At 69.2% G+C, this 23970-nt stretch overlaps 3 protein-coding genes across 10 annotated transcripts; all 3 read right to left on the bottom strand.

The window, feature by feature from the left end:
* Window positions 1-473: 473 nt before the first annotated feature.
* MROH6 (maestro heat like repeat family member 6) lies at window positions 474-5603 on the bottom strand. Its single transcript, XM_054708593.1, has 14 exons — window positions 5346-5603; window positions 5011-5163; window positions 4563-4717; window positions 3668-3785; window positions 3300-3484; window positions 3077-3214; window positions 2852-2966; window positions 2621-2764; window positions 2371-2544; window positions 1921-2088; window positions 1563-1682; window positions 1228-1330; window positions 1057-1122; window positions 474-902 (listed from the first exon to the last, which is right to left on the bottom strand). Exons 1-14 carry the CDS (start codon window positions 5601-5603, stop codon window positions 667-669), a joined length of 2133 nt encoding a protein of 710 aa, XP_054564568.1. The 3' UTR covers window positions 474-666.
* A 1860-nt stretch (window positions 5604-7463) lies between these two features.
* NAPRT (nicotinate phosphoribosyltransferase) lies at window positions 7464-10866 on the bottom strand. Of its 2 annotated transcripts, none has more exons than XM_054708594.1 (13): window positions 10539-10866; window positions 10205-10332; window positions 10046-10113; window positions 9714-9844; window positions 9504-9619; window positions 9068-9264; window positions 8839-8979; window positions 8483-8567; window positions 8303-8383; window positions 8108-8210; window positions 7869-8023; window positions 7674-7781; window positions 7464-7591 (listed from the first exon to the last, which is right to left on the bottom strand). In XM_054708594.1, the coding sequence occupies exons 1-13, from the start codon at window positions 10762-10764 to the stop codon at window positions 7529-7531; spliced, it is 1602 nt and encodes a 533-aa protein (XP_054564569.1). In that variant the 5' UTR covers window positions 10765-10866; the 3' UTR covers window positions 7464-7528. The 2 variants fall into 2 exon arrangements, with proteins under 2 accessions (XP_054564569.1, XP_008157980.2); XM_008159758.3 differs by having other exon boundaries at window positions 10046-10128; window positions 10539-10862.
* A 1100-nt stretch (window positions 10867-11966) lies between these two features.
* Window positions 11967-23673, bottom strand: EEF1D (eukaryotic translation elongation factor 1 delta). 7 transcript variants are annotated; one of them, XM_054708589.1, is made up of 9 exons: window positions 23539-23590; window positions 23053-23212; window positions 15882-16005; window positions 15493-15564; window positions 13026-13125; window positions 12849-12949; window positions 12502-12717; window positions 12158-12352; window positions 11967-12050 (listed from the first exon to the last, which is right to left on the bottom strand). In XM_054708589.1, exons 3-9 carry the CDS (start codon window positions 15996-15998, stop codon window positions 12012-12014), a joined length of 840 nt encoding a protein of 279 aa, XP_054564564.1. In that variant the 5' UTR covers window positions 15999-16005; window positions 23053-23212; window positions 23539-23590; the 3' UTR covers window positions 11967-12011. The 7 variants fall into 7 exon arrangements, with proteins under 7 accessions (XP_054564564.1, XP_054564563.1, XP_054564565.1 ...); XM_054708588.1 differs by having other exon boundaries at window positions 15882-16002; XM_054708590.1 differs by lacking the exon at window positions 23053-23212 and having other exon boundaries at window positions 23539-23673.
* Window positions 23674-23970: the final 297 nt, after the last annotated feature.

The raw sequence follows: 23970 nt of genomic DNA, 5'->3' as shown, positions 1-23970 counted from the left end.
TGGCTTCCTCCCTGCCCATCGCCATGCTTCCCTCATTCAACCCTGGCAGGGCGCTGGGTGCCAGCCAGCAGGCTCCGTCTGGTGGGCGCGCAGAGGCCAGCGCCCCACCGGAACCCACAGGCCTGGGATGTCCGTGGAGAGGTGGGTGGCGCCCTCTGGAGGAGGCTCGGTGGGGTCTGACGCTGTGACCAGGAGCAGGAACTGGGTGGCCAGCAGGGCCCGCAGGGAGGGCGTGGAGGCCAGGCGAGGCCCAGGAAGAGGCAGCCCAGCGGGCAGCAGCTCACGGGGCTGTTTCGGCTTCACAGTGTCCTCCACCAGAGCCCAGTGTGGGCGGCCAGGTGTGGTCTGGGCCAGGGGCCAGCAACTCCAGGGGCTGGGAGAGCACCAGGCCCTCGGAGGGACAGGTGGGCCCACAGGTGCAAGGGGCTGAGGGCGAATGGTGCGCGCACAGAGCACCGATTCCCTCTGAGGAACGTGGCCGTCACGGTGGGGAGCTCGTACCGAGGAGTCTGGGTGCAGCAGGCCTTGCAGGGGCTGCGGTGGGTTTGGGGGTGGGGGTGACACCCGCCTCCAGGCCCAGGCCCAGGCCCAGGCTGCCCACGGAGCGGTGGGGCGCCCGACTCAGATGCCCAGACGCTCCGGAGGACGACGGGCCTGGGGTCAGGCTCAGCCGGGTCGGGAGCAGCCCCACCGGCCCGCGAGGCTGCGGCGTTGGAAGGGGTTGTCGGGGTAGACGGGCGGAGGCCGGACGGGGCGGGCGCGGCGCAGGCGCAGGCGGAGGCGGGGGAAGCGCAGGCCCTGCCCACTGCCCTGCGCGCGGGCCAGCAGCGCCACCTGCTGGGAGGATACTTGCGCCGCGGCGACCACGGCCGGCTCGGGGTCGCTCTGCAGCTGCCCCAGGTCTGCGTGGGGGAAGGGGGGACAGAAGGGTTCAGGCGGGGCGGGGGGCTCTCAGAACCGACGCGCGCCCCAGGACCCCTGGCGCCTGCACGCCCACCCCCGCTACCCAAGCACCACCACTTCTCCAGGACGCACACCCTGGCGAGGGGGACCCACCCTGGAACAGGGAGTCCAGCAGGTCCTGGCTGAAGCGGCTGGGGCTGCTGTGATGGACAAGGAAGCCTGGTGAAGGCAAACCCGTGAGTGCCGGCCCCGCCCCAGCGGGCAGTGCCGGCCCCGCGCCCGGACCTCCGCCTGCAGGGACGGTCTGACACCCGGATGCCTCACCTATGAGCACAGCCGCTGCCCGGCGCAGGGGGTCCTGTGGGCTCCTCAGGTAGCCCTGGGTCTGGCTCAGGAAGCTGGGCACGTGGCTCGGGTACCACTGCACCTGGGGACATACGGGTTCATGGCAGGAGAGCCAATTCTGCGTGGAGAGAGGTGGCAGAGGTGACCCCGGGGCTGGTTGGCGTCTCCTGGGGAGTCCCCAGGCAAGGGGTCAGGGCCCCGAGGGCTTAGACCTGCCACCACTTGGCTGGGAGGGTGGGGAGACTCCGTTTTGGGGTGAGTGGGCCACGTGGGAAGCTGGCCACACCCCATCACTGTCACTGTCCCCCACCTACCAGGCGGTGGCAGATGCGGCTCAGGGCCTCGGGGCAGTCGTAGTGGGCCACAGTGACCATCTCCTCCAGCAGGCCCCAGCGCAGGGCCCGGTCACAGCGCACCAGTGTCCACTCGGAGCTCTGGAACGGGGGAGGGCGGGGAGGAGGGGTCCAAAAGGTGGCAGAGGTGCCTTGGGTGTGGCCAGTACCAGGGTTGGAGAAGTCCAGGGCAGGAGCCCCAGGAAACGGGGAGCCCGGGAGGCCGGCGCCGGAGGTCCGTGAGGAAGCCCTGACCTGCCACCTTGGGAGAGGTAGTGGGTGGGGCTGGGTGGGGTGGGTGGGGCCGGCAGCCGTGGGACAGTCTGCAGGGGCGACTGACCTCGGCGGCATCCAGGCTGGGGTCATGCAGGCGCAGCAGCAGCGGCACCAGGCTCCTGAGCACCAGCTTCCGCAGGGGCCCGCGAAGCCCCACGCGGAGCCCGCCCCGGCCCCGCCGCACCAGCGTCCCGAGGAGCCCGACCGCCGAGGCGCGGACCGAGTCCCTGGCCTGCGAGGGAGGGCGCTGTCAGGGCGGGGCGGGAGGAAGAGGGTCTCAGGAGTCAGCTGTCTGGGGGCGAGGTCTGCGGGCCTGGAGCCGGGGGGCTGTGCCTTGTTGGGCGGAGGCGGCCCGGGGAGGGCGGGGCCCGGGGAGGGCGGGGCCCGGGGAGGGCGGGGCCCGGGGAGGGCGGGGCCCGGGGAGGGCGGGGCCCGGGGAGGGCGGGGCCCGGGGAGGGCGGGGCCCGGGGAGGGCGGGGCCCGGGAGGAAGCCTGGGGTCCGGGTGGCGCTCACGTCGTCCAGCAGCGGTGGGAGGCGGGACCCCAGCTCGGTGCTCAGGCGCCGCACGGGCGCCCGCGGCTGCTGCAGGACCCTCCCTAGTGCGCCCAGCGCGGCGCCCACGAGTCGCGCGTCGCCCTCGCCCAGGGCGCCCAGAAGCACGGGCAGCAGCGCCCGCCGGTGCCGCACCTGCGGAGGCCGGGGTCGTGGGCGGAGCTCGCATCCCCGCCAGGCCCGCCCCGCCCCGCCCCGGCCCGCGCCTCACCTTCCCGCGGTTCAGCGCCAGGTGGCCGAGGCCCAGCAGGCCCAGCCAGCGCACGGTGGGCTCGGGGTCGCTCTGCCAGGCGCGCAGCCGCTCCAGGATGGCCTCCTCCCGCAGGAGCCGCGCGGTGGGCCAGCTCTGCAACAGCTGGGCGGGGGCCCGGGGTCAGCGGCTCGCGGGCCGGTGCAGGCGACCAAGGCCAGGGTTCCTCCCCACCCGCCGGACCCGGCTCACCCCGGTGAAGAAGGCCATGGCCGTGAGGCGCTGAGTGTCATCGGCGCTGCGCAGCCGGGGCAGCAGATCCGCGAAGAGGCCCCGCAGGTGGTGGTCCGCGTGGGCCACCATGGCGCTGGTGGGCGGCAATGGGAACTCTCCCTCTACTGGTCCTCGCTCCTCCGGAGGAGCCTCCACCGACCACCCTCGTGCTCCCGCCTCCCCGCCCCGCCCCCTGCCTCGCACCTGGTCAGCAGCAGGACACCCTCCAGGTGGGTGTGGGCGCCTGCCAGCCGCCTCCAGCCTCCAGCCTGCTCCATGCACGTGACCACCATGCGGCCGCCGTCCCCCGTGAGCAGGGCCTTCAAGGCCTCCACGGCGCAGCTGGAGCGGGGGCGGGAGAGAGGGCGGTGAGGGCGGGTGGGCAGAGGGCGCTGGGCCAGCCCTCCCCTCCCCAGCGCGCCCGCACCTGGCATGGCTGTGCGGGGGGCCGCGGTCAGAGGCGGCCCAAACCTTGTGGGCGTCGGGGGAGCGTGGGCCCCGGGCCAGCTCGTGCAGCTGTGTGACCAGCGCCAGGAGCAGGTGCGAGTAGAAGCCCCGCGTGGCGCCCACGCAGCCGGACACGGACAGCATCTCCCCGAGGGCGCGCGTGGCCTGTGGGACGAGCCGCCCGCTCAGGCTCGGCCCCACCGCGGGCCGGAGGAGGGGACGCGGCCTCGGACGCTCGGGCTCATTCCAGATGCGTGTGACCCTCAGCCCAGACCCCCCTGTGGCCTGGCCGGCCCCACCCCTCAAGTGCGGGTCGGACCCCGGGCGGTGCCGGCCGGAGTCACCTACTGCCAGAGCCTCCTGCTGGGGTCCCGCCGCGCCCTTCAGCGCCCACAGCAGCTGCACCAGCACCTGCCCGTTCACACGCTGGTTCCGGCTCAGGCTGCGCCACAGCTCGGCCGCCGCCCTGGGGGCACGGGCTCCTGAGACAGGGTCCCTGCTGGTGTACCAGGTCAGGGTGGGGTGGCCCCTGAGACGCCAGCAGGCGAGGAGCTGATGAGCCACCCCCGCCCCCGCATGCACCCCAATTCCAGAGAAACAAGCTAAGTGGCATCTGTGCGGGCCGCGGAGCAGGGGGCCGGAGCAGCGGGAAGCCTGTCCCGCAGCGAGAGAGACACGCCTGCGCCACCAACACGCACAGCCCTGGCGGGCGCAGGCGTGAGAGCATCACCCCGTGCAGTAACCAGTAAAGTGGCTGAGGGTTCGATTCCGGGTCAGGGTCCATACCTAGGTTGTGGGTTCATACCCGGTTGGGGTACAGATGGAAGGCAACCGATCAATGCTTCTCTTTCACATTGATGTTTCTCTCCCCCTCTCTCTCTCATCTGTAAACATACCCTCAGGTGAGGATTTTTTAAAAAACCAACGTACTCTGGAGCCGATTAAACCAAAGAGCCAGGGGCATTGGGCACAGAAGGCACTCAGCCCGCTGACCCCGCCTTGCAGCACCCCCCCGACCCCCCAGGCTGGGCCCAGGGGCAACCAGGAGAGAAAATCCAGGCCCCAAGCCAGGAACCCAGTGTCCAGGTCCGAGGTGGGGGGTGGGTAGGAGGGTCTGCCCCCTCCACAACCTGCCCACTGGGGGGCCAGACTCCACCTAGGACGAGGAGTGGGAAGGGGAGGAAGCTGCGTGGGGACGGGACAGGGGGCTGCAGCCCTGGCGAGCGGCGGGGCGGGAGGTTACCGGTCCGGGGGCAGTGAGCAGGGCAGCAGCGCGCCCACCACGTCGTGAGAGTGCTCCAGGGCCAGCGAGCTCAGCACCCGCAAGGCTGCTCGCCGGGGCCTCCCCTCGGCCAGGCTGGGCACCTGCGCCAGCAGCCCGAGCACCAGGGCCTGCACCTGGCGTGGAGAGGCGGGGGTCAGTGACCGGGCCTCCGTGACCCCGGACGTCCACTCTGCCCACTCCAACCCCCCTCGGAGGGGGCGAGGCAGGGGTCTCGGGGGCAGGAAGGGTTGGGGCTCACCCCCCCTCAGAGGGGACGAGGCAGGAGTCTCGGGGGCAGGAAGGGTTGGGGCTCACCCCCCCTCGGAGGGGGCGAGGCAGGGGTCTCGGGGGCAGGAAGGGTTGGGGCTCACCCCCCCTCAGAGGGGACGAGGCAGGAGTCTCGGGGGCAGGAAGGGTTGGGGCTCACCTGGTCCTCCAGCCGCTGCCCCCGGGCTTCCAGGGCTGAGGACAGAGTGAGCGCCGTGGCCTGTGTCCCTGAGAGCCCCGCCTCCTCCAGGCAGGCCGCCATGTACAGCACCAGGTCAGAGAGGGCCCCCTGCTCCCAGGAGCTCTGGGGGGCCTGGAGCGGGCGGGTGGGGTGTATGAAGTCCCCTCGCCTCTCCCAGGCCCCCTTCCCTCCCCACCCACTCCTTCCCCATGAAGTCCCTGCCCCCTTGTTCCCCAGACAGGGCAGCCCCCATGCCTGCCCCCAGCTGCCCCTCTTTTCAGATCCCTGCCTCCCAGGCCATCCCTCCCACTCACCTGACGGGGCCCCTCGGAGGGGGCTGGCTCCTGCCCATGGGGAGGGGAGTGGGGCTCCCGGGCAGCGGTGGGGGTGGCTGCGGCTACACTTCCAGGCTCCGCCTCAGGTTCGAGCTCGGGTTGGGGCGGAGGGCCCTTGGGAGGGGGTCTGGTGGGCTGCCCCTGGTTGGCCTGGATCCCTTCAGCCAGAGCTGTCAGGGTGAGGGCCCCCACAGGGCCTCCCCGGGCCCGGGCCCGGCCCCACACCCCCCCAGCCATGGCTGTCACACAGCCCTCAGCAGGCCCGGCCACAGCACCTGCCAAGGGTCCTCCCAGGAAGTCATGCTCGAGCCTGACCTAGAAGCAGGCTCTGGGCGGGCGGGGCCCGGGAGGCGTGGTGGAGTGTGAGCCTTTGCTCCAAGTATGTGGGGGGTTGGGGAGCCACACAGGTGTCCCCGGGCGTGGCGCCCCTGGACAGACCCAGTGGCCCGGCCCGCGGGGGGTGCGTGGCCTAAAGCCCGAGCAGGTGGGGTCTGGCTCTGCCCCCAGGGCCCAGGGAGGGACGAGATTCCCAGGAGGTGGTCCATCTGCGAGGGGAGGGCAAGAAGGACCCTTGACCCTGACCTCAAACCCGCGGGGCAGGGGGACCCGGCAGGCGTGGACAGCCCCGCGGAGGCCCAGCCCCGGCTGAGTCAGGTCCAGGCTGAGTCACTGCGTTCTGACCCAGCTGGGCATCCGGGGACAGGGTGACGGACGGCGGCCACCGCCTCTGAGCTGGGCGCAGCCCCGGGGCAGAGCGAACGAGGCGGCGGCTGCACCTCGCGGTGACTTCAGGGCCCTGGACAGTGAGGTGCCCCTCCCCCAGTGCTGGGCCTCAGGTTCCTGGGAAGTGGGCGCACAGCCGAGCAGGGGTGACCTGGTTCTGCTGTTTGTGTCTCATCTCTCCCTGTCACCTTAACCCGGCGACAGGGCGGGCATTGCCCAGGTGACCCCGGAGCCGGGAGAGCTGGTTGGGCCAAATACCTGGCAGCGGAAGCGCTCCAGGAGGCGCCCCGGGCCGCACGCCCCACGCCCGTGCCCGCCGTGCCCGCCCGTGCCCCCTACTGCTGCCCAGGCAGGCGAGGCTGGGGCCTCCCTGTGTCCTGCAGCCTAGACCCCCCTCCCCCAGCAGTTCCTCTGTGTTTTTCTTATACTTTTATTGATTCCAGAGGGAGAGGGAGAGAGAGAAACATCCATGATGAGAGAGAATCATTGACCGGCTGCCTCCTTCACACCCCACTAGGCATCGAGCCTGCAACCCGGGCACATGCGCCGACCGGGAATGGAACCACGACCTCCTGGGTCACAGGATGATGACCGACCACTGCGTCTCGCCGGCCGGGCCCGAGCCGTTCTTTGGAGTCCAAGCTGCCAAGCCAGTGGGACCGACAGGCTTGCCTGCAGAGGCCAGAGCCCCCAGGGCAAAGGGCGCCCAGGCAGAGTTGTGGGGGGCTGGCGGCAGCCGTGGTGGAGGCACTGGGCTTCTCCTTGGCTTGGGAAGCGTGGGTCCCGCTGACCCAGAGCCTGGGGCAGGGCCCTAGACGGGTGTGGGAGCCCGAGGCCACGCTCTGACGCAGGGAACCTGGCAGCTCATCCCCAACCCCTGGCTCCTGCTGCTGAGCCTCCAGCAGGGCGAGGCCTCCCACAGGAATTCCCGGCTGGGCACCAGAGCCCCCAGCAATACCCCCAACTCCCGGGAGGGCACCAGAGCCCCCAGCAATACCCCCAACTCCCGGGAGGGCACCAGAGCCCCCAGCAATACCCCCAACTCCCGGGAGGGCACCAGAGCCCCCAGCAATACCCCTAACTCCCGGGAGGGCACCAGAGCCCCCAGCAATACCCCCAACTCCCGGGAGGGCACCAAAGCCCCCAGCAATACCCCCAACTCCCGGGAGGGCACCAGAGCCCCCAGCCACTCCCCCAGCTCCCTGCAGCCCTGCCCTGTCCAGCCCCAGTTCTGCCCCCCAGGGCCCAGCTCTCAGAGCTCAGACGCTGGGCCTCGGCCTAGCTCCCCCGGCCTAGCTCCAGCCTCAGCAAGGCCTTCCTGGGAGCATGACCTCTCTCCTCTGATCGCACCCGCCCGAGGCCCTGGGAGAAGAAAAGACACGTGACACGTTGTGGGGCAGTGAGTGACTCGTGTTAACTTCTGGCAGCTCCCCGGGCTCTCACCCGGAGGCTCCGGCGCTCAGCCTCCGCACCAGGGCCCGCAGCTGCTCCGACAGCGCCACCTGCAGGAGGAGAGGAGGCGACGCTGGGCGGCCCTGGGGCGGAGGGCGCACGGGGAGCCGCAGGGCTGGGGGCTCCACCCACCTGGTACCCGGCGGGCAGCTCCAGCCGCCTGTGGGCGGGGCTGAGCCGGCTCAGGGACCGCTGGGCGAAGGCTCTGGATTCGGCCAGAGATGGGAGGGGCTCGCACAGCTGAGGGAAGAGAAGGGGGCTCAGGGTCAGGGGTCAGGGCTGGATGTGGGCTGCAGGTGCAGACTAAGCGGTGGGTGGAGTAGTCACCTGCCCCCGCTGGACCCAGAGTCGCAGGAGTGGCTCCACGTGGGCCGGCCTCACGGTACAGGCCTCCTGGGCCCCTCGAGGCCAGACCCTCAGCTCCTGGCCGGCCTGGGGCGCCGGCTCCTCCGCCAGTTGCAGCAGGTCCAGCAGCGGAGACCCTGTGACGGGGTTTTGGGGGGCACCAAGAATGATGGGGGGTCCTGGGGCGTGGAGGGGGACCCAGAGGAGGTGTGGGGCCTCACCATCGGAGCCCAGGAGCCGGAAGGCGGCCTTGCTCCCGGGCAAGGTCTGCTTCTCGGGGTCCTCGGTCAGCTTCATCCGAGGCTGGCCTCCCACGGACACCAGCTGCAGGGACAGGGTGTTGAGAGAGCTGGGCCCTCCTCCCCAGCCCACGATGCCCACGGCCCGCCCCCCGGGGCCCCAGTCCCCGTCTCTGCCTTGTAGACGCAGCCCAGGGAAGGCTGGCGGGGGCAGGTGACCACGCTGGTGCCAATGCCAATGACGTCCACTTCGCTGCCCTGGAAGGGGAGAGAGAGGAGGGGCTCTGGGCTCAGCCCCCTCTGCAGGCCCAGGCCCTCCTAGCCACCCTCCGCCGGCCCCGCCCCGCCCCGCCCCACCTGCTGCGTCAGCCGGGCCAGCTCCTTCTCATCAATGTTGTTGCTGACAGCGATGGGGACTGACTCCAGCCAGGGTGCCTGGAACCTGGGATGGGGGGCTCAGAAGTTCCTGATTCACCAGGGCTCCCTCCCTCCCTGGTCACGCCCCTCCCACGGGAGAATCTGCCCTCAGCCACACGGGCCACTGTGACCCTGCAGAGCCACCAGGTCTCCATGGAGGTAGGCCCAGACCAGATCTCCTCACTGTGGGAAAGGCAGGGGGCAGGGGGCAGGGGGCAGGGTCCCTCCCTCTCCTTGCCCCACCCTATATCTGCACCCCTGAGGGGGTCTCTCAGCAGACAGCTCCCAGGACTCACTGGGCCGCCGCGGTCCGGAACAGCGCCCGGATCTCCTGGGCCTGCTGCAGCAGGTCCCCGCTGTCCAGCCGCACGCCCACAGCCGGGTAGCCCAGCTCCCCCAGAGCCAGGGCCACCGCCAGGAAGTTGGGAAGTCCGCTTCTGCGGCCCGGACAAGGAGATCAGGGTACTGCAGCTTCTCCGCCGAGGCCCCCCCCCGCCCCCCGTGTGTGGGGGTGCCTGGCCTCACCTCCTCACGCTGTAGGTGTCCAGCAGGCCCTGGAAGGCCCGGGGGAAGGCCAGGGCATAGGCCACAAAGGCCGCCCGCTCCCCGGGGTGTGGATCCTGCACCCCCAGCCCCAGGTGGGCGCACACGCGTTCCAGCCACTGCTCCACACGGGTGGCCAGGTCCACCCTGGGGCCCTGACCAGCAGCCGGAGCCAACATCTAGGGAGAGGGATCAGCGAAGGGTAGGGGGGCTCAGAGCTCACCCCTGGGTGAGGGTCTGAGCAGGGGCGATGCCACCTGCCTGCACCTTCCCGGGGCCACACTGGCTACCTGCCCAGGCGGCTCCACGGGCCAGGCGTGGCTTCTGCCCTTGTGCAGAGGTCTGGACCCCCTCCTCCCGGCAGGCCTGGCCTTGGGGTCTGCCCTCTGGAGCTCAGGGGGAAGAGAAGGGTACTGACCGGGTCCGGAGGCACCTCAGTGCCAGAAAAGGAAGTGACGAAGGAATGCGCCAGGGTTCCCACCACCGGCACGCCCCGCAGCTGTCCTGCCAGCATGTTGCTGCTGCCGTCAAAGCCTAGGGCGGGCATCGGGCAGTGCTGGGGACTTCAGAGGGGGCCTCAGGCTGGGGGTCCTCCTCTGCCCCCCTTCCCTCCCTTCCCCGGCCTCACCCCCCAGGTAGCTGTAGGTGGAGGCCGTGAGACCCCCGTCGGGGCCCTGCGCACGCCGCAACCCCATTTCTAGCAGCCGTTTCTCAGGCCCTGCGATCAGGCGGAGCCGCGCCGCGTTGGTAGCAATGAGGCTGTGGGGAGCGAGTGGGCAGGGGACCAGGGTGAGGCTCACGAAGGCCCCACAACCCGCCCCCTCCTGGAGGCCGAGCGATGCACCCATGGAGCTCGGACCCGGGCGCACGCAGCCACGTCCACACCCCAAAGGACCGGCCTCCCGGAAGTCCAGGTCCTCCTGGGTCACCCCGGCCGGGGGTAGGGGGTGGGGCGCCCACCTGGCGTAGCTGACCAGGCAGAGGAGGGGCGTCTCCAGCAGCTGCACCACCAGCAGCGGCCCCGACACCTGCAGCAGCGGCACCTGCCGGGAGGGTGTCAGCTGGCCGCCGCCCCGCCTCCCTCGCGCCCACCCTCCGCCCCGCTCAGCCCGCACTCACGCCGGGGAAGGCGAGGGAGCCCTCGGGCAGGGCCCGCACCGTCACCCCGGAGCAGTCAAGGGCCCGGAGGTGCTCGAAGAACGCGGGGTCGGTGTCTGGGGGCAACACCGAGGCCAGGAACTGCACGTCTGGGGGGACAAAGGCCCGCGTGGGCTGGGGCAAGAGCGCGGCCGAGGTGGGCTCACCGGGCGGAACCGTCTCCTCGACCGAGGGGCTCATTGGGGCGCAGTTAAGGGCTTGTCGGGGTGCCCCACCCGGTCGCGTGTGGGGCGAGCTTGCCGGGTGGGAGGGCCCTGTCTGGGGGAGTCCCTGGCGGCGAGGAGGGCCGTGGTACCTGCGTCGCGCAGGTGGAAGGCGCGCAGGAAGCGCACGCAGTCGCGCAGCCCCGCGGCCAGCGCGAAGGCGCCGCCGAACGGGCACTGGCGGAAGAAGAGCTCGAACTCGGCGGGGTCGCGCGCCCGGCCCGCGCGCCAGTAGCCCAGCGCCATGGTGACCTGGTACAGGTCGGTGAGCAGCGGCCGCGCCGCCGCGCGCCCCTCGGGGTCCTGCTCTGCCGCCATCGCGCCCCGTCCCGGACTCTGGACTCCCCGCCCCGCCGGCCCACGTGACCCCGCATCCCCAATAGCTGGTGCCCAGGCCTGCTCGTCACGACGCCTTTGGCCTTTGTGGACCGGCTCCCGGAGGGCGAGGACGCCCGGGAAGCCACCGCCTTTCCTGGCAACGGAGGGGCGGGGCTGCCGGTCTCAGGACAGGAGTCCTCTAGGCCGGAGCGGGCTGAAGTGGGCAATGTGTCCCCGTCCCGGATCGCCCAGCTCCTCAGCCCCGTGAGCATGGTCCCCTCCTGCCTCCCCCAGCTCTGCGCATCGGGTGGGAGGGCACAAAAGGCAGTGGTGACCCCACCCCCTGCTGAACTGTCCCGCCCCTCCCAGGAGCCACCCAGGCCTGGGGAGGGGCAGGTGAGAGGCTCCCGTCAGCTCCTCCTGGTGTGGCCCGTCCTGTGCTCATCAAGCAGCCAGCCTGGTGCCCACCCCCAGCGGCACCACAGCTTCCACCGAGCCCCACAGGAGCCCTGTAACACAGGGAGCCTCAGGGCCCGCCAAGGGGGCAGCTCCAACCAGAGGTAGCTGCAGCCCAGACCTGTCTCCAATACCAAGAGCAGGTGTCGCACAAGCAGGACCGGCCAGTCCTGGGCGGAACCCAGTGGCACCCGCGCTGGTAGACGGGGCTGGGGGTGGGGGCAGCAGGCAGGACTCCACAGGACAGTGTCATGGGACTTGTGCCAGGCCATTCTCCAGCAATGGAGCTGCCAGGCAGTGTGCCGGGGCAGGGGTGCCCTCTGAGGGCTGAATGAGGGCCAGGCCAGCCCCTAGGGCGTCTCTCCTGGACCACTGCAGGTGGGCACCTTTGCTCCCACAGGGACAGCTCAGCCAGGAACGGCAAGGAGGCAGAGGGAGAGTGGAGGGCTGGGTGCCTCCTGGGCCCCAGGAGGAGTGAAGGGCCGGCCTTCTTCCTGGCACCACAGCCTGGACGGGACATGGCACTTGGTGAGTGAACACAGGCCAGAGATGGAGCAGAGGGCAGGCAGGGTGAGGCCACAGCCACAGGAAGGCTGTGCAGAGGCCAAGAGGGGGTGATGGTCATGGCCCCCGGGGTGACTGATGTAGGACAGACGGGGCCCTAAGAGGGACACCACGAGGCCAGGGCCTGCCAGCGCTGCTCCCCGAACGCCCGCCCACAGCCCAGACCAGACAGGAGCCAGACGGGGAATCGCAGTCTTTAATGGTGGCAGGGCCGCCAGGGCTCGGGCTCAGATCTTGTTGAAAGCCGCAATGTCGACACTCTGCACCTGGAGAAAGGAGGGCGGTGGTCACGTGAGGCCCAGTCTCCCAAAGGCCGCCCTGCCGGGCCCTGGACCTGCCCCCGCCCCCCCCCCCCCAGAGCCTGCCCGCTTACGTGCTCCTCGAACTTGGTGATCTCCTCCTCCAGCAGGTCGGTGCCCACCTTGTCGTCCTCCACCACGCACTGGATCTGCAGCTTGCGGATGCCGTAGCCCACGGGCACCAGCTTGGAGCCCCCCCAGGTCAGCCCGTCCAGCTGGACGGAGCGCACGCATGCCTCCAGCTGGGCCATGTCTGTCTCGTCATCCCACTGGGGAAGGAAGGGAGGAGGCTGGGTCAGGGGCCCACAGACTCCCAGGAGGCCCGCACAGCAGCGCCGTTTACCCCTGCCCCCGCCACATTTCTCTCTGAGCCCGCGGTTCCTGACCCCGGGCAGGGAGGGCCCAGGTGGGCACTCACGGGCTTCACGTCCAGGAGGATGGAGGACTTGGCCACCAGCGCCGGCTTCTTGGCCTTCTTCTCCGCGTACTGCCGCAGCCGCTCCTCCCGCAGCCGGACGGCCTCCTTGTCGTCCTCCTCGTCACTGCCGAACAGGTCGATGTCGTCGTCCTCGTCGTCCTCCGCGGCCGCCGCCTTCCTGGCGGGCGGCTCTGCTTGGCGCATGGGAGACACGTGCTGCCGGAGGGGAGGGGGCTGAGACGCAGGCCCCTGGCTGGCAGGCCTCTCACCCTCATGCCCCTGGGCCGGCCTCGGCTCCTCTGTAGCAGCGCCAGGTGTGGGGGCTCTGCCCTGGGGGTGGCGCTCACCTGGGTCTGCGGGGCTGTGGCCCGGTGGGCAGGCGAGCTCTTCTCCAGCACGCCCAGACGGGCCTCCAGCTTGGCGATGGCCTGCTGCAGGTCCTGCACCACTGCGGGGTGAGGGGGGTGCTGGTCAGACCACAGCAGCTGGGCCCCACCCCTCCCCCACCGAGCCCAGCGCCTCACCTCCTCGCAGGCTCTGGTTCTCCACTTCCAGGCTGGCGATCCGGGTGACGAGCTCACTGTGGTCTCCGCTGGGCCCGCTGGAGGCTCCAGGGCCTGAGCTCTGCAAGGCAGGGGGAGGTGAGGGCGTGGCGCCCAACCCGCTCCAAGGCCCCCACAGCCACTGAGCAGCACAGCCCCGAGGTGGGCAGGAGGCCTGAGACACCGGATGGAGTGGTCACCTGCCAGGCCCCACCAGGAGAGGAGGCAGCAGCCTGTGGGGCCAGGGTGACTTTGCGACCAAGCAGGAAGCAGGGGGCCCAGGGCAGAAGCTCAGAGCCATGGCTGCCACTGCCCGGTGTGGGGGAAGGAGCAGGACTGACAGCCTGGCCTGTGGTCTCGGGAGGGCTGGGCAGCATGGCCTTGAGGTGGAAACGGGAGGGGAGAGCAGCCGAGGGGCCCGGGGGCCAGGAAGGAGCCTGCACGAGCACAGGGCAGCCCCCCAGCAGCCAGCACGGCGCCTGGCTCACTAAGTCTGTGCTGGAGGGCGCTGGCCTGTCAGACCCACACAGTGCTGCCCAGGGAGCTCACCCACAGGGTGCCACAGCTCAAGCCTGAGTCACGCACGAGTGGAACGGCTTTGGGGACACGGTGCACCTGGCCCTTTCCCTGGGCCACTGTCCCTCCTCCAGTGTCCAATCAGGATAAAGACCTTGGCCTGAGGCCCACCCAAGCAGCCATAGGACAAGCCACTGCTCTACACCCCCAGACCAAGGACAGGCTCAAGGTCTCCAGGCAGGACAGCTCCCGTTGGACCGCCCACACCCGAGTTTCAGACGCCACCGCCAGCCGTAGCCCCCACGCCATTCTCTCTAAGACCTCCGATGGCCTGGATCACACTCATCCGGCCCCAGCTCCGTAGGCTCCTCTCCCAGGGGTTAGTGCTGGGAACAAGTGAACGGGGTCCTGGCAGCAGGCTGGCGCCTCGAGCCCTGCTGCACGACACGTAAGAGGTGGGAAGACAGCAGGTCACTGGTGCCAGCCCTGCACGTCACCAGTCCTCTCCATAAGACTATGCCCTCGCCCCGCCGACTCCGTCCGCCCCACCCCAGCATGAACTCACACCCAAAGCTCTGGAGCAGGGCCTCTACGGGGCGACTCCGTCACACTGAGGTCGTTAGGGTGGTCCTAGCCCACTGGCTGGTGTCCTCATAGGACACACAGAGGCAAGAGGATGCAGACAAGGGGAGAAACAGCCATCTGCAGGCCAAAGAGTGCGCCTTGGAAGGAACCAGCCCTGCCCACACCTTTGTCTTGGACTCCAGCCTTCAGACTGTGAGAAAATCAAATGACGCTTACGCTGTGGTCCGTGGTGCTTTGTGACCCAAGCCCCAGCAGCACACCACAGCTGTCCCCCAAAGACCAGGACCCAGCAGCTGGCCACCACAGCCAGGCCTGAGGGTGGGAGGAGGAAGAGCCTCCTGGGTGCAAAGACCTCATGCCACCAGGGCCTGTGTCTGCCTGGCTCACCCGGGTAAGGTAGAAGGCAAGGCAAGTAGGGGCCACGCCCAATGCAGGGCCAGCTGGGCAGCTGGCAGTGGCACCGCTTCCCAGGGGACACCTGCCTGGGGCTGCCCAGCCTGTGGCCAGCAGCCAGTATACCCGAACCAGCTGTGCAGGCAGGTGACTCATATGGCAAAAGGGACTTTGCAGACGTGATGAGGTAGGGGAGATGGGAGGTGACCCCGGATTATCCAGGTGGGCCCAGCGTCACCCCCCAGGTCCACAGGAGAGAGAGGCAGGGAGAGGAGATGTGACAAGAGCAGGTCATGAACTGCTGGCGAGGAGCCACAGGCCAAGGAGTGGGCAGCTTCTAGAAGCTGAAAAAGGCGGAAATGATGCCCCCTGGAGGCTCCAAAGGAGCACAGCTGTGCGGACGCTTGGCCTTCAGGGCCAGGACACTCCCATGTCCCAGGGGAGAAAGAGGCCCGGGTCCTCTGGCCAGGAAGGTGGACCAGTAGGTCCGCCGCCTCCTAGGGACACACCTCCCAGCCAGGCAGGGACAGAGGTGGCCACGGTCCCATCTGGGGACCAGGAAGTGAGCTGGGTTGCAGGGCCCCTGCCTGGGCCTCAAACTCAAGATGGTGCTCATTCTGTGATTTGAACTCCACTCCCTGTGAACCCTGTGACCTCTGGGGAGGTCAAGGCCCAGGAGGGCAGGAGGCTTCCCTTAGCACAGAGCAAGCAGAAGGAGGGCTGAGGGAGAGGGAGTGAAGGAGGGAGACCCAGCTGAGCGCCAGCAAGCAGGCGAGCAGCACAGCGAGGAGGCAGGGGAAGCGTTGCTGTGGTCTGGGCCCAGTCCGCGCCTGGGCAGCAGCCTCGCCCTGGCTTTGCTTCAAGGGCAAAGCCCGCAGCGGCTCTGGGGAAAGTCATGCGCTGTGGCACGAGGGCGGCGGCAGCGCCAGCCTGGGTGCTCGGCCGCGGTACTCACTCCGGCCAGGGATTTCTGGATGTTCTCTCTGGCTCTCGCAATGTCCCGGAGGATCACGCTTGCGCCGTTCTCCTGCAGACAGTGCAGAAAGAACCAGTCTTTTCTTTCATTAAAAATTTTTATAATTTCAAAAAAAAAATAGGAACCCTACGTCCCTCCTGTGGAGATAGAGGAAGTGACGTGCAGGACGGAAGCTCAGCGGGGCAGCGAGATGCGCGAGGTGGAGCCCTGCCGCCGTGGCCTCGGCCCCCAGGCTTGCGTGCGCTGTGCTCCCAGCGGCCTCGTGCTGAGAGGAGCAGACCCCGCACCCCAGGAGCAGCCGGACCCTCCACAGACCCCACCTCCAGCACTTGGGCAGAGCCTCCCAGCGCCCCACGCACAGCCCTCACCTGGCGCGAGGAGCCAGTCACAGGCCCGTTCATCTGCTCGTAGAACTTCCTTTCTGCATCGTCGTATTTGAACTTGTCGAACCAGATCTTCTCGTGCACCAGGAAGTTTGTGGCCATTTTCCTGCTGGGAGGAAAGGGAGGCTGACAGCCTGGCCTGCACAGGCCCCTTCTCGCGGCCCAGATGCCAAGGGTGCAGGGTCGCCGCCCAGTGCCTGGGAGACCAGGCCTCCAGGCCCCACGGCAGAGCAGGGAACCCCCCTCCACACCACCTGTTCCCACTGCCACGCGGCTCCCTCTGTGCACAGGCCACGGTCCCAGACCAGCGGCTCTCAGCTGGCCAAGAACTTCTGGGGATGCCGAGGCCCCCTTTCCCAAGCACACTCAGTGCAGAGCTGGATGTGGGTCAGACAACACTCACATCTGAACACAGGCAGGGGGATGCCCCTGCCTCCTACCGAGCAGACACTACAGATCTCACGTGTGGAACGAGGCCGCCTGCTCAGCGATCTTCTCACAGGAAAACGGTTTCTCACGAAAATGCCCATCAGCGTGCAACAAGCTCGCCATGTTTCCAGCGCACCCCAGCAGCACCTCTGCTCGTGTGGAGGAACCCACAGGTAAAACAAAAGCTCCCTGGGGTTCCAAGGTCAGTGAGTCTGAGAACTACTGCGCTAGACCCACTAGGGCCCGAGCCACGCCCAGCCCGTCGTCGCCTGTACCCATACTGCCTGGGCAGACGCCCCTCTGCTGCCTTCCCCCAGCCCGACGAGGTGGGCAGCTGCCCAGACAGAGCCCTCTTGCGCCTCACCCCACCCGTTCTCTGTGCCCAGGAACCCAAGTCTTCAAGTGCCCTCTTGCTGACAAGAGGAAGTGGGTCTCCCCCATGGAAAGCCAGCTCCATGAACTCGGTTTCGGCCCCATGCCCCCCTCCTCCGCGATGGGCCGTGGCCTGTCCCTCACGAGGCCAGTCCTGTCAACCCATCAGATCAACCCTTCAGAGGGGCAGAGCAAAGGGGCTCCCACCGGGAATCGGGGGCCAGGCGGGCACCCCTTCCTTGGAGACCTTCCCTGGTGCCTCTGCACGTCCCACTGGCCCGGCCTGGGCCCCGCCCCCGCCCCACAGGGCCCCTAGCGTCCAGTCTTTGCCCACCTGCCTGGGAACCCCTTTCCTGGCCAGGCACTGGATGCTCCCCAAGCACCACCTGGCCAGACCCCTGACCTGCCCTCCAGAGACCATGGCTGCACTGAGGGAGCTGTCCTGGAGGAGGCCCCGGGCCACCAGGCCGGAAGTCTGCCTTGCCGGGCGCATCCTTCAGACTCAGACCAACGACTGGCCACGAGTGGGGCCCGGTGGGCCCAGGAGCCGGGGCCTCCGATGCTCCCGAGGAGTTTCCCGACAAGAACACCCTGCACGGGGCACTCAGCCCTGAGCCTCGTGACCCTGGAGGCTGCACCGCCTAACCCACTCCCGCACCCCACTGAGCGGGTCCAGGGGTCTCGGGAAGAGCTCGCGGGGCAGGGACAGGGAGGGGGTGCACGCGGCCCCAGCCCAGGCACCCATCCAGCACGTTTCTCCTACTTGGGTCTCAGGCTGGACATGGATGGGCCAGAGCGGGCACTGGGTCGGTGCACCAGAGCCGTGGATTCGAGGCGCCAGGCCACGCGCAGGGCCTCGGCAGCGTGGTGGCGGCACTCCGCACTGTCGTAGGTGGGCTTGCTGAGCCAGGGCGGCTCCGCATCCTTGTGCAGGAAGTACCAGTAGGGCAGGGCAGACGAAGGGACGCCCCCCTCGGCCCGCCTCAGCTCAGCCCGCTTGCTTCCCGTGGCGTTGCGGGCCCTCCGGTCTCTGCGGGCCCGCTTGGCATTCTCGGCCTGGCTGGCTCGCTCCTGCAGGCGCACCTTCCCGGGGGGGTGGCCGTCGAACAGGGCCTCGTAGAAGCCCCTCTCGGCTGCGTCGTAGCGGGGCTTGTCCAGCCACACCTCCCGCACCAGCGCCTGCAGGCTGCCCAGCGGGGGCTGGCCATTGGCTGGTGAGCGAGGCTGGTGGGTGAGGGCCAGGGCCAAGGCCGGTGCCCGCTGGCCCCTGTCAGGAGCCCCCTGCCCGCTGCTCCCCTCGGTGGCCAGCAGCAGAGCCTGAGACCATTCCACAAACGCCCGCTCGGCCTGGTCAAAGGCAGACTTGTTGACCCAGATGCCCCAGGTCACATGGTGGCAGGCCACCTGGCTTCCATGGGTGCAAGGACCCCTGGGGGCCAGCGCCGGTGGCCGGGCTGCCTGGGCAGCCAAGTCTGCCAGCCTCTGACGGTAGGAGCTCTCCGCCTGGTCGAAAAGCGGCTTCTCCAGCCAGACGTGGTCGGCCGAGAGGCCCACGAGGGCCAGGTCCGCCCTGCCCAGCCGGCTCTTCGGGGAGCGCTTCCTCTTCTGCAGGGGCTGCCGCCCGGGATGGCTCCTCCGGGGACTGCCCCTGCTGCCGGCCGCGGCCTCGGCCTCCCCGGTGTCCTCCGGCCCCGGCCCGTTCACGGCGGGCACCGGAGCCGGGAGCGGCTGGGCAGCGGCGGGGGCGCGCATGGCCTGGTGCTCCTGGAAGGGCCGCTCAGCCTCCCCATGCTTCTGCTTGTCCTCCCAGACGGTCTCCAGGGCACAGGAGGCCTTCCCGCTCCTCATCTTCGCGCAGCAGTAAAAGCAAGCACAAGAAGGCGGTGAGCACAGCGCCCGCTGCCAGTGCCCCCCCCCCCGCCCCCAGAGCCTGGCTGGCACCGGAGGAGCCTGTGGACGCTTCCCAAGGGGGGCCACCAGGCACCAGGCAGGACCCCAGGTCAACCCCGCAGGGACCTCAGTAGAGCAGGACGTGAATAACACACGGGTGTGTGTGTGAGGACTTGTGTTCTTTTAGCTGCAAAACTTTTCTAACCCAGCATGCACCACGCTCTCCAAAGGGGTCTAGAGGAGACGCTTCCAAACCTCGGGAACCTTTTCTTAGAATCCCGACAGGATGCCGGCGAACCAGCGCGCTCCCCCATCTGACCCCGCGTGAACACCCTCGCAGTAAGCCTGTCCCACGAGACACGGAGGCTCGCTTACACGGGACAGTTACTCGCTGTTGGTCTGAAACTGTAACTGGACGGCCTGTGCCTGCGCCACGCCCGGCCACCTCCTGAGGCACCGGTGTTGAAGGAAGCACGGCGGTCTCGGAGGCCCATCGTGGTGTAAGGGGCACCATCAGTGGGGCAGTGGGAGGTGGATGGGGGCTCTGAGCCCCTCCATCTGCATGGAGGTGACCTTCGTTGTCTGCTGCCCTCATGGCAACGACCTCCCTCCCCCCCCCGCTCTGCTGCCAGACGTGGTGCTGTGGAAAGGTGGCTGGCTCTCTGTGGACCAGACCAGAAACCTGAGGCAAGAACAGAGGGGTCTGGGCCCCGCAGCGCCTGGCGGGGAGCAGCTCGGGCCCAGAAAGCCCTGCGGGGGGTCCCTGCTCCCCAAAGCAGAGCAGGCCTCCTGACCAGCACCCAATGCCAGCTTGCCAGGGCTGAGCAGCCCTCCCTCAGGACACCCCTCCTGTCCCTGCCTGTGGGCACTGGTGGAGCCTAAGCAACCGTCGACCCAGTGGCCCACAGCGCCAGGCAGGGCCCTCAGACTCGGAGGCAAGGTCTCCAGAGGCAGGGCCACCTCTCAGCCGGGAGCCCCCTTCCCCTCCTCACCGGGAACCCACGGCCCTTCCTAACACCCAGCAGAAGTGAAACCGGACTCAGCTACCCCATGGACATGTGGACCACACCCCGCACCTGCCGAGCACTCTGGGGAGCGTCCCCCTTTATCCCCTGCAGGGGTACATTGGGGGGCCTTTAACGGCACATGCCACAGACCTCTCACGAGGTCCCAGCGAGGTGTAGGGGCCGTCCCCTGGCACCTCCCTGCCCAGGCTGGCGGCAGCACTTACCAAGGCCAGGCTGGCGGCAGAGGCAGTGGTGGGAGGCAGGAGCTGTGCCCAGGAGGCAGGGCATTGTGACATCACTCCCTGTCCCTGACGGGGCAGCAGGATGACCAGGCAGGGCTTATGTGCCCTCTGACCTCTCTGATGCCTGGCCCCTAGTGCCCAAGCCCTGCCAGACCCTGGCCTCCACACTTCCTGGGCCCCCGACACCAGACCAGGCTGTGCTCAGGGCTCTGGTGGCCACAGCTCAGGGGAGGGGAAGCCAGTTCTCTGGACGCCCCAACTCGGCACGAGGCCTGAGGCGAGGGCAGCTCCGGAGGTGGGCGGGGCTCTGCCAGGGAGGCCCTGGGGGGTGCGGAGCAGGATGAAGGGGCCGGGCCGCTACAGGGGCTCCCGCTCAGGTGCCGGGAGCGCGGGCAGGAGCAGGCGTACTTACTTTCACTCTGACCTCCTAGGGCAGCATGGAGAGAAAGCAGCAAGGTTAGAGCAGGCAGACAGCGGCCCAGAGGCTGAGGGCCCTTCCAGAGCTGCTCGCTGAGGCGGCGTGCGGCGAGTTTGCTGGAGGAGCAGAGATGAGCACCAGAGACCCACCACCGACGTCCCAGGAGGAGACCAGCTCTCCCGGCTCAGGCACCGTCACACCGGAGCGGGCAGTTCCTGGGAGGCACCACCTGAGCACCCCCCCATCTGCTTTGCGGGGGCCTGAGCCCCACTGTCCACCTGGAGCTTGGAGGGGAGCCCAGCACAGCCCCGCCCCCGCCCCCGCCCCCGCCGCTGAGGGATGCAGAACAAGATGACGAGGCCCACGCCGCGGGTTTTAGTCACCAGAGTGCTGTTTCGGGGACAGTCTCCCTGCCCTGAGCCCAGGACAGGGCTGTCAGCGCATCCCAGATGGGACAGCCAGCCCGGGGGCTGCACCCCAGGAGCTGGGTCAGCCAGCTGTGCACGGCCCTCGTCACAGACAGCGAGACCTCCCCGCAGTGCTAGAGCCCCAAGAACCCGCCACCGTCTCCAGAAGACGCTCTGCCGCCCAGGTCCCTGCCAGACAGGGACACACCAGGCGCCCTGTGGGGCCCACTGACAAGAACGGGACCAAGGGGAGCAGCTGGCCTGCGGAGGGCACAGGCCTCAGCAGGCGCCACACCCATTGCCCAGCCTGAGGTGAGGGTGGCCGGTGGCTCTGGGGAGAGGGCACTCCTGCCAAGAGCAGCACCCCAGAGCCTGGCCCAGTGGGGGGGGCAGAGCGCCCACAGGGACGTCCCAGGCCCCTGCTCTGCGGCCTGATCCCCCAGGACAGCTGAGCGATGCAGGGCCCACCTCTCCTTCCTGGACACCCGGCTCCCGATGGCCTGCGTTCCATGCGGCCTCCCCACCAAACGCCCGTGTCTCCGGGCAGAAAAGCCACTTGGGAGGCGCGACACTTCCCTTTGAGAAGCACGCACACCTACAGCTCCCAGGAAGGAGCGGGGCTGGGCTGCGGGCAGGAAGTGCTGGCCTGAGGGTCACCAGGCAGCAGCGGCCGCACTCGCCAGCGCCACAGCCAGGGCGAGAATGGCCTTGAGCCGCGCTGGCTGCTGACTCCCCCACTGTGGTCCTCCCCTCCCCCATGAGGCACACGGACACCTCCCCGTAAAGGAGGCACCGCCCCGCCAAGCTGCCCGAGTTCTGCAGGCCCACGGTTTGGGGGGCCCGAGGGACGCCCTGCCTGGCCACCAGGCCCAGGGGCAAAGGCGCCCACACAGCAGCTGGTCCTGGTTAGAGGTGACCCCCCCCTTGGTGACATTCTCAGCCTGACGTCCGGGGAGCCCACACACTCGGCTGCACACATCACACGGCAGCAGCCCCCTGCCCAGGACGCTGCTTCGGGAGGGTCCTACAGGAAGCTGAGGGCGTGGCCTCAGAGCTGTGCCCAGGTGCTGGGCTAGTGAGGAAGGTTTCAGGGAGGGGCCCCTCCCCTGCCCCTGCCCCTGGAAGCCCTTTCCCACATCACCCCACTGTAGTCACACGGGCGCTCCACACTGTACACCCAGGGGTCAAGGCCTCCCTTCCCCTTCCACGGGAAGTGGGAATGGCATGAGCAGGTGTGAGGTGCGTGGGGCTGGGATCTGTGGGCAGCTCGGCTTTCCACGGGGCCCTGGCTGGCGCGGCTGGAACCAGCGCTGCACGATGGAGCTGTCTGCAGTGGCAGGAAGCCTTGATGTTTTAGAACAGCCAAGCGGTGGGGCAGCTGCGTGGACAGGAGGCAGACAGGATGCCCTTTTCCTCCTTTGGGGGCGCTCCACAGACCCAACTCCTACTCAGAAGCTTTCTGACCCGACTCCTGGGTAGTTCGGCCCCACGGAAAAATGCCAACCTGTCCTGAGGCCCTGCACCCCCAGGCCTCACAGTGCCTGCATGCTACCCCACCCTAGGCCCCGCCTCCAGCACCACAGCTGGTGGGGGTGTGGTCTCAGCTGACCAGCCAGGCCCTTCCCTGGGGCAGCTCTAGGAGTCACACATGCTTCCACCCTTCTATGTACACATCACATGTGTGTGCGTGTCCAGGCCTCGTACATAGCTGGGAGCTGGGAGTGGGAAAGGGAAAGGCTCCGAGGTGGTGAGGAGTTGGGGATCTGTCTCCAATGCCTGTACTTTGCATCAATGTCAAGCTGCCACCCACTGCCAACTCACACGTCATCTCAAAACACCAGCTCAGGCCCGCGTTTCCAGCCTGCAGCCGCCGAAATGCCGGCACTAGCACGTGACACTCTGGACGTATTTTTTTTTTTTTTATCTTTTTCAAACATCACCTTCAAGTTACCATTTGCAAAATCACCAGTCAGGCAAGCTTGCCCGCCAGTGCTGAACGCTGCCCTCCCCCCGCCGCTCCCCAGGAGGAAGGCAGCACCGCCAGCCCGCTCCCCGGAGTGTGTGCCAGGCGCTCTGAGAAGGCACTTCCTCGGGACACTCTGTCCGCAGGAGGCTCGGGAGGACAGGCTCGCACCGGAGCCAGCCCTGTCCTGGCTCGGGAGCCCAGGCCGGCACAGCTGCTCCCGCCGCAGTCCCCTGGCCAAGCCGCTCTTCCCCGCCCCAGGCCAGGCCCGGGTCCACCTCCACGGCTCCCCCGCAGGCAGGGACCACCCCCCTGCGCCAGGGCGGCCTTCCTTCTGGAACCCCTAACGTGTGGCCGCCGTGGGTCCCCTCCCACTCCGCCCACGGCTCCGGCCGGAGCCTCTCGCTCCTCCTCAGGGAAGCGCCCACTTGTAACCAAGGCGCCGCTTCCAAGACTGCCGTCAGGTGCGCCTCCGGCCGGACTCCTGATCCAGGTCAAGACCCGGGTCACGCTCGGAGGACCAGTGTGTGTCGGTCGCTCGGCGGTCACGTCCTCACTCCTTCCCGCTCTCGGGAGCCGCCTCGGTTCCTAGGAGGGTGGGCCGGCGCGGCGAGGGCTCAGTGGACACGTGCTGGACGGAAGGTCCACGGGCCCGGCCACAGCGGGGCGGACGCCGGCCACCCACCCGGGCTGGGCCCAAGCGGCGCCCCGCACCCCGCCGCGCTCCGGGCGGCCACGTGGCCCGCGGGCCCCGCCTCTCTGCGCCGGGCCCGGGAGCCGCACTTGGCCCACCGCCCCCAGGCCGGCACTGGCGCCCGGGCCCCTGGCGGCGCGGAGCCGCCCGGGCCGCCTGTCCCCTGCCCCTGGGGCCTCCCGGCAGGCGCGGCGGCTTCGGCGCGGGCCTCGGTACTCACACGCCAGCCAAGGACGCGGCGACCAGAGACGAGAGCTCGGGGCGCGGGACGGCTGAGGAGAGAGGGCCGCCGGGCCGCGCACGGGAAATGAGGCCGCGGGGCCGACCACGCGACGCTGCCGAAGACGCAGGGGAAGCGGTTCGTGCGCCCGCCCCGCCCCGCCGCCGGGGTCCGCCCCGCGACCCTCCCCGCGGCTGCAGAGACGGAAGCCAGAGGGAGACCCCCACGCAGCGTGTCCTTCCCCGGAGGAGCCGGAGCAAACGGCTGGGAACCGGACCTCCGCGCACCCGGCCCCCCTCCGCTGTGGGCTCAATGGACTCGTCGCGATGGGGCGGAACTGACCGGCCAGCACGCGCTGCGTGACGCACGGGGGGCGGGGCGGGGGGACGCACGGGGGCGGGTCCTAGGGACGCTGGGGGCGGGGCAAGCTTG

This window comes from Eptesicus fuscus, chromosome 19, assembly GCF_027574615.1.
Source record: "Eptesicus fuscus isolate TK198812 chromosome 19, DD_ASM_mEF_20220401, whole genome shotgun sequence".
Classification (NCBI taxonomy): domain Eukaryota; kingdom Metazoa; phylum Chordata; class Mammalia; order Chiroptera; family Vespertilionidae; genus Eptesicus; species Eptesicus fuscus.
Note: the sequence above shows the minus strand (reverse complement) of the source record. Positions and strands in the feature narration are given on the sequence as shown.

What these genes read in the sequence shown, in the direction of transcription:
- EEF1D (XM_008159708.3), bottom strand. Translation starts at nt 18,545, where the DNA reads ATGAGGAGCGGGAAGGCCTCCTGTGCCCTGGAGACCGTCTGGGAGGAC. An exon ending in ATGTCCAGCCTGAGACCCAA is followed by an intron (nt 16,006 to 17,460) that starts GTAGGAGAAACG and finishes CTTTCCTCCCAG; the next exon opens with CAGGAAAATGGCCACAAACT. An exon ending in CCACAGCCCCGCAGACCCAG is followed by an intron (nt 12,718 to 12,848) that starts GTGAGCGCCACC and finishes CCCCTCCGGCAG; the next exon opens with CACGTGTCTCCCATGCGCCA.
- MROH6 (XM_054708593.1), bottom strand. Translation starts at nt 5,603, where the DNA reads ATGGCTGGGGGGGTGTGGGGCCGGGCCCGGGCCCGGGGAGGCCCTGTG. An exon ending in GGTGTCCTGCTGCTGACCAG is followed by an intron (nt 2,967 to 3,076) that starts GTGCGAGGCAGG and finishes GCCGCCCACCAG; the next exon opens with CGCCATGGTGGCCCACGCGG. An exon ending in CCATGGCCTTCTTCACCGGG is followed by an intron (nt 2,765 to 2,851) that starts GTGAGCCGGGTC and finishes GCCCCCGCCCAG; the next exon opens with CTGTTGCAGAGCTGGCCCAC.
- NAPRT (XM_008159758.3), bottom strand. Translation starts at nt 10,764, where the DNA reads ATGGCGGCAGAGCAGGACCCCGAGGGGCGCGCGGCGGCGCGGCCGCTG. An exon ending in CCCTGGGCTGCGTCTACAAG is followed by an intron (nt 8,211 to 8,302) that starts GCAGAGACGGGG and finishes CTGTCCCTGCAG; the next exon opens with CTGGTGTCCGTGGGAGGCCA. An exon ending in TCTGGGTCCAGCGGGGGCAG is followed by an intron (nt 7,782 to 7,868) that starts GTGACTACTCCA and finishes CTCTTCCCTCAG; the next exon opens with CTGTGCGAGCCCCTCCCATC.